The sequence below is a fragment of the Papilio polytes genome, unplaced genomic scaffold (genome assembly GCF_000836215.1).
Source record: "Papilio polytes unplaced genomic scaffold, Ppol_1.0 DF824035.1, whole genome shotgun sequence".
NCBI lineage: Eukaryota > Metazoa > Arthropoda > Insecta > Lepidoptera > Papilionidae > Papilio > Papilio polytes.
The window spans coordinates 430832-437534 of NW_013525169.1; the positions used below are offsets into that span (position 1 = coordinate 430832).

General features: G+C 35.0%; 2 protein-coding genes across 2 annotated transcripts in view; both read right to left on the reverse strand.

Annotated features, from left to right (window-relative positions):
• LOC106100881 (MD-2-related lipid-recognition protein-like) overlaps positions 1–2771 on the reverse strand; it is a 3373-nt gene extending 602 nt beyond the window's left edge. The window contains exons 1-3 of the mRNA XM_013279945.1: positions 2651–2771; positions 832–945; positions 519–691 (exon numbers count right to left, since the gene is read on the reverse strand). Of these exons, the coding sequence (XP_013135399.1) occupies positions 519–691; positions 832–945; positions 2651–2729 (366 nt within the window). The 5' untranslated portion in view covers positions 2730–2771. The remainder of the gene's footprint in view (positions 1–518; positions 692–831; positions 946–2650) is intronic.
• A 604-nt stretch (positions 2772–3375) lies between these two features.
• Positions 3376–6703, reverse strand: part of LOC106100865 — a 31132-nt gene continuing 27804 nt past the window's right edge. The window contains exons 11-14 of the mRNA XM_013279929.1: positions 6680–6698; positions 6132–6286; positions 5384–5528; positions 3376–4757 (exon numbers count right to left, since the gene is read on the reverse strand). Of these exons, the coding sequence (XP_013135383.1) occupies positions 4572–4757; positions 5384–5528; positions 6132–6286; positions 6680–6698 (505 nt within the window). The 3' untranslated portion in view covers positions 3376–4571. The remainder of the gene's footprint in view (positions 4758–5383; positions 5529–6131; positions 6287–6679; positions 6699–6703) is intronic.

Genomic DNA, 6703 nt, shown 5'->3' on the forward strand with positions numbered 1-6703 from the left:
CAAGAGCTTGACAAAATATATATAAAAAGCTGGATCCGCCCTTGACTGTGATGCATAAATGTTCGCCACTTCTGGACTATAGTTACCACAATGGCCCAATGCGGGTTCGTTGACTTTACATTTATCTTAGAATTTCTTTTCAGGTATGTGCTAGTTACATTAAGGTTTTCTAAATAAATGTAATTTAACGACCCTGCTTTGAGAACTGTGTCTCCTGATTTAAATACGCGAAACCCACATTTACTGTGAATTAGCTCTAAGCTCTGACTACTCTTATCAGAAGACTATTAGTTATGACAGTCTATACGATGTCTCTTTTTTAAATTAAAAATAGTAGATTTTTTATTAATTTACTTATATTTGTTTTAACCATTCCAACGAAACTCTAGGCTTGCGTTAGGATTTGTTTTCACGACAATAGTCGAACGGCGGGATTTGAACCCGCAAGATCTGTAGTCCGTACCCCTAACCATTAGGTTATTGGTTGAAGACAATGAAAGAAAAAATGCGATATTTACACTGGGAAGTTTCTTGCTGAGTCTCAGCTTGTAGTTAAGCTGCTGAGGGACACCAGGTGCGACAGGACACGTCGTGTAGAGGCAACCATCAGCGTCATTTAGCTCGGCGAATGGAATATCCATGCCTCTGTTCACATAGTATACCGCGGTCTTTAACTTCTCAGCAGAGAAATCTGGAAGGTGAACACAAATTATATTAACGTAAATATCAACTTGTTTTCTGTTCTATTCATTTAACGAAGTTCAACTGTGTAAGATTTTGTTAACATTTGGCAGGAGAAATGTCATATTGAATGAGTAAAACGTTACTTACTGGGCGTAAAGTCAAATGAAATGGCGTGCTCCTTGCCCTTCTTCAGTTTGCACTCGTTGCCGTTAACGCAAGGCGAGATGCGGCTCTCCGAGATCGTGCATACGTCTTCTGGTACTGAAAGAATAAAAAAATAAATACATTATAAAAAATACTTACATAACGAAAAGTAGTGTTTAGGAAAGCGATAACTTATTATAGATTTCAATGGACTCATACTAATAATGCCATTCTGAGTGCGAGTTGGTGTGATTGTAGGTTAACGCTTCATATGGACCCAGTAACATACGCCCAGTTCTGTTCAATTTTTACTGAATAGTCGAATTGTTTAGTTAAACCTGCGCGTGTAAACAACATTTCAAACGTGTTTGTCAGTTGAACTGTTAAGTAAAAATTGATAGAACTGAACGCATGTAAAAGGCTTTGTGCGTCTAGTTATAAAATAAATAATACATTTCTAAGTAAATTTACGCCATTAAATCGTTAAATTTAAAGATAAATTCACTACTATCTATGACCTCTGTTCACTTATATCGTGTTCCTACTAAATTCTTGTTTTTATCACTAAATATGTTAAAGGTCACTCTCGAAATAATGTAAATAGACCTGTAACTACGAGAATAGCTATTATTATGTAAGAAACTAATTGCTTATCTTTTCAACGTTATATTAAATACTTTAATGTCGTAAAAAATAAACTCTGTTTACTTAAACTTGTGTTTTATTTCGATGTCCGCTGATCGTAATTAGGGAAGTCTATTTTTTTTTATCTTTTTATAATATAAGATGGCAATCGCCACCTGAATCCACCGAAATGGAAAGTGACCGCTGCCCATAAACATCCGTAATTGCAGATGCGTTGCCTACCTTAATTGACGGAGGAGGAGACGCACTTGAAGAAGACACGCCCTTCCTATAGGTCTCCTCCACCGTCAAATCCTTCCTTTCCTCTCAAGAAAAGGGACTAAAATCAGGCCTCCGGTACCACAATTATCAGGTCAAACGCGGAATTGCTTCCACTTCACGCCTATCTTCTGTGTGGTCGTGGTATTGGTGGAGGCGAGCCGGTCCATTCGTGCGAAGATGTTAAAGCGGGCTCTACCACTACTTAGTTATATGTTTCACCATAATCACATCACAGCTGTCAGTATAAGATACATAACATGTTTTTAATAGCCGTTATTTGCCAGGAATCTGCACTGGGTTCTTGTTACAGTCTACAAAGGTAGACGGTACTAGAAACACTACGTTTTATATGGTAACCAATAAAACACTTACTTTAACTATGGGAAGTCTAGTATTCTTTGGTAGTTTTGAATATAATAATAGTAAATTAATACACGGTTAGTTATCTATTTGTTATGTTTTCTAAATTTTATTTCATAGTCTACGCTTCTAACGAAATATTTCGAAAACTAGAGCAGCGCTTTTAATTATTTTTTTTAATGATACATACAATGCTACATTAATCCTTAGTGATTTAGGCTGTATATCTTTGAGAAGCTTTTACTGAAAACTAGTACTGCAAAACCTAATGTTAATAATATTTTAAAAGCAAAAGTTAAGGTGGATGGATGTTTGTTAGAGTCTGTAGCCTAAACTGCTGAACGGATCTCGATGAGTTGGCATAGATATAGGGGATTTTTATTTCTTCGGATGGAGTCGGGGGCGTAAGCTAGTTTAGAATAATGGAATTACAAAATCATGTAATCAACCTGGACGCCACACGCTCCTGTTTTAAAAGTCTTTGAAACACTTTCCTTTCCTATCTAGCGTCATTGTACCTCTTAAAAAAAAAACTTACCTGATAAAAAAAACTTACCTTTTTCACATTTATCTATCTTGATAACAGTTCCTAACGCTGCAGCAGCGAGAGACAGGAGTACGATAGTTCGAAGCATCTTGTCTCGTTCGAACACCACAGACTAATGCGGAGAGAAGTGTTCACTTTCTGTATATCAAACTGACCCCGGAGCAGATAACAAACAAGCAACGTATCAACATGTAATTGGTCGCAAATTAATTAATGATGCCATTATGAGTATTTGAAAACTTTTTATGTAAACAATATAATTTGTAATAAATCGTTTATTAAATTTGTTTTCAGTTTTGTCCCACTAATTGAATGGTTATGTTTATATAGGTAATGTAATAGAATATATAATAATAGTATGTCCCTTATATCAGCGTGCCTTTTGACAATGGCCTCCTCCAAACTCTTCCATAATGTAATGTATTAGATAAGAACCATAGCTACTCTATGTTAATATGAAGAGATAATATTTGTACTTTTAAATGTAAAGAATAAACTCAAATTCTGCTGGTGTTCAATATTTTTCTACCATAAGAATGCATTATAAGGTAACATAAGTTGCGTTTATTAGTTTTTTTTACTTCTACGCAGACAATGTCGCAGGCAAAAGTTATATTATAATTATTACCAAGAGACATAAATCAGAATCATAATTATAAAACGTAAAAATCTCCGGATATTTACCTTTAATGTATTCCTATACGGTTTCATTCAGGTATTAAATAAAAAGAAAATAAATTGAAATAAAATTTATTTAAAACTATTTACAGTACACTTCCCTATAGGGGGATAGAAAAATTAACTACAAAGTACGTTGTCTTTTCGTTGCTCGGAGTACATTTTACATAAATTTATGTATTTACATTATTTACAAGAGGTTAAGTACATGCCGGTTAAACTCTTTGGCAAACCATTTGAATGAGAAATTATAAAAAGAGAATATGCGGTGGTATAGCTAAGTAGACTAATATTTACTTAGTATATAATTTTTATTACGAAAAAACTGCTAGCACCACAAATATTTAATATTGTCAGTCTACTTTTGGACTATCTCTAAGAAAATCTTGTTATTTTTTCAATAATCATTTACACGAAAAATCCGGAGAAAGAATAATTAATAATTCCACGCGTACGGAGTCGCGGGCGAAAGCTAGTTGATATGTGAAGTTAGGTAAAAACCACACCCTCTGATCCCGGATATTGTTATTTACATAGATAAGTATGTTATCGTTCTCGTAAAAACTATTGGACCGATTTTAAAAATTCTTTCACCATTACAAAGGTAATTTATCAGTGAGTAACATAGGTTATATTTTAAATTTCACGCAAGCAACAGCTAGTTAGATAACACTAGTCTTCGTTAACAGTTAAAAACAGTTATTTTTGTAATGATTTAAAAACAGTCAATGACATTTTTATATATAACCTTTGATTACGCAAAACAATGTGAAAACTTTAACATCATCTGTATTTTCATAATAGTTGACTTTTATATATTCTGTCTAAAACCATTTAATGTCGATATTTTGGAAGTTACCCATGAGCATTGAATCCGGGTCATTTAAAAAACTATAAAGGCCTGTCCTACCACTGGCTGATAGCTTTAAAATGAAGTCACTTTCAGATAAGGTAACAAAATCCATATCCATCACATATTTCGATTGTTATCAGACAATTTGTTGGGATATATCCTAAACCTCGTAAGCTAAGGAGTATTTAATTGTTTATTAAAGATTTATTTCATTAAGTTAGCATTTTTAAATTTTTAGATGACCCAGATTTAATGCTCTTGAGTGTAACTCAAATTTAATTCAGTATTTGTCTTGTTGATTAGGTCACCTATTTCCATGGGTGTCCTAGATGTAGGAGAAAGGTACTGATTAATGTGTGTCGGTGTACACTAGACGACACTAGACGACACTAGACGACACTAGACGATAGCGAGCGTGGTGGTGCCGAGGTCGTCCCTGGCGCGCAGGTCGTGGTGCAGGCCGGCCTCCCGCAGGATGCGCATGCGCGGGCCGAGCGGCACGCCGAGCGCGCGCAGCCTGTCCTCGCCCACGTACGGCAGCTCGGCCGCGCCCACTCTCTCCTTCTCTAACAGTGCTGCGTATTTCTGGAAAGAACAACATACTTTTAATAACTTAGGGAAGATAAACTGTACTAAATCTGATTTTTTTTACTAGCAATTGTAAGCTGATTTTTTTTGTGGATTCTGGCCTGTTTAAATAAATAAATGAAAATAAAATAAAAAGCCTTTATTGATTCTTTATTGATGAATAACATTTTATCTAATATAAATTAGGATAAAATAAAATAAAAAAGATTTAATCTTTTTTTAGTTACATCCTATTTATATTACTAAGAGCTGTTGCTCGAGACTGCTATATTAATCAGTGATAATATAGCTTTTTAATAATGCAAGAATTTTTTTTTAAATTGCTTCAGTAGTTTTTGAGTTATTTCAACACATACAAAAATTCATAAATAGAAATCTTTCCTCTTTATAATATTAGTATAAATATATTTTGGTTTCTTCTTCTCTTTTCAGTTGTAAGAACCATCTAATCTGTCCAGTCGTTTATGTTACTATAAAGCACGCTATTTTATCTGATCATACGATCAGTGTGTAGGAAAAAAATATAGAATGTTCAGTTCAATTGACAGAACTGGGCATCTCTATCGGGTTTAATGTAGTCTTACATCTTTTGTCTAACTTTTTCCAAAAATTTGTCCATTTACCTCGTAACCAAGTTTCTTGAGGAAGAGTCTCATGAGCGGAGGCTCGTCGCCGAAGAACTTCGTGAGGCGCTTGACGCGGTCCGGGTTGCTGAAGGAGTACGGGTCTAGGTGTCGCTGATGACCTGACCTGATGAACTGCTGCGATCTGGAACAAAACGTTCGTTTAAACGATTTTTGAACCATTGTGATAAAAAAAATAAACAAAAGCACAATAAATTTCTTGCGAGTAAAACGCGACCGGAGTGTTCCCGAGTGTTGTGACGTAGTCAAACAACAAAGCATTGGATTGGTTCTCAGAGTTTTCAAAAGTTAAAGTGATGAAATCTCTTATCATTTGCTTCTACCAATAGTGTTTAAGAACTTGGCTAGGGAGTTTTAAAAAACACTTTTTAATGATTAAATTTTGTTACTAATTCATATTACGTTAAAAAAATCTTTATAGACGTGTTTTATAGTAATAAAGAGAAAAAAATCGTGAAACTTAGTCTCATATGCATATTGACTAGTGACGTCATAATGCTACAGAGAATGGAAGAAGAAAGATATGTTGTATTTGTTGAAATAGTTCTATACTAGCTTACGCCCGAGGATTCTTTCGTGTGGAATTAAAAAAAAAGTGAGTATGTGTTCTTCCAAACTATTCTCTACAAATATAACAAATTTCATCAAAATCCGTTCAGCCGTTTAGGCAACTCTAACAAACATCCATATAAACTTCGCATTTATAATATTAGTATGAAGTACTGACTTGTACATGTGTCGGAGCGCGGCGATCTCCGCGCGGATGTTGTCCATCTCCTGCATGACGAGGTGCTGCGTGCGCATCTCGCTGGACAGGTGCGCCACCGAGCGCGCCAGCGTCACCACGTGCGACTCCAGTCGCTGGAACCGCTTGTTTATACCCTGCAATTATCACACTTTACTTTTAACGCACACGGAAAGAGTCAGGGTAACTACAAAGACATTTAAGAAATAAATAGACTAGACTTTTTCACCGGAACTTTCTCTGATAGGTACTATATCAGTTGTCAAGTTAGTGCCTTTGTATCGACATGTAATATAAGAAAACAATACAAAACTATAATAAACTCCATGTTTTGTCATTGGAAATTAATTACATTGACATGTTTTGAGGATCTTTAAATAATTAGAGTGATTATGTGAAAAAATGTTTGAAGTGAAGTGTCGTCTATGCCTACTCTATATTCGTTTGAATCTCTTTGGTACATTTAGAAACTATTATTAAAGAGCAGTATGGAGTTTTTTGGATGTAAACCGTCTACGTCAGTATGTTACCTTAAGGTCGTGCTTCTTCCTGTG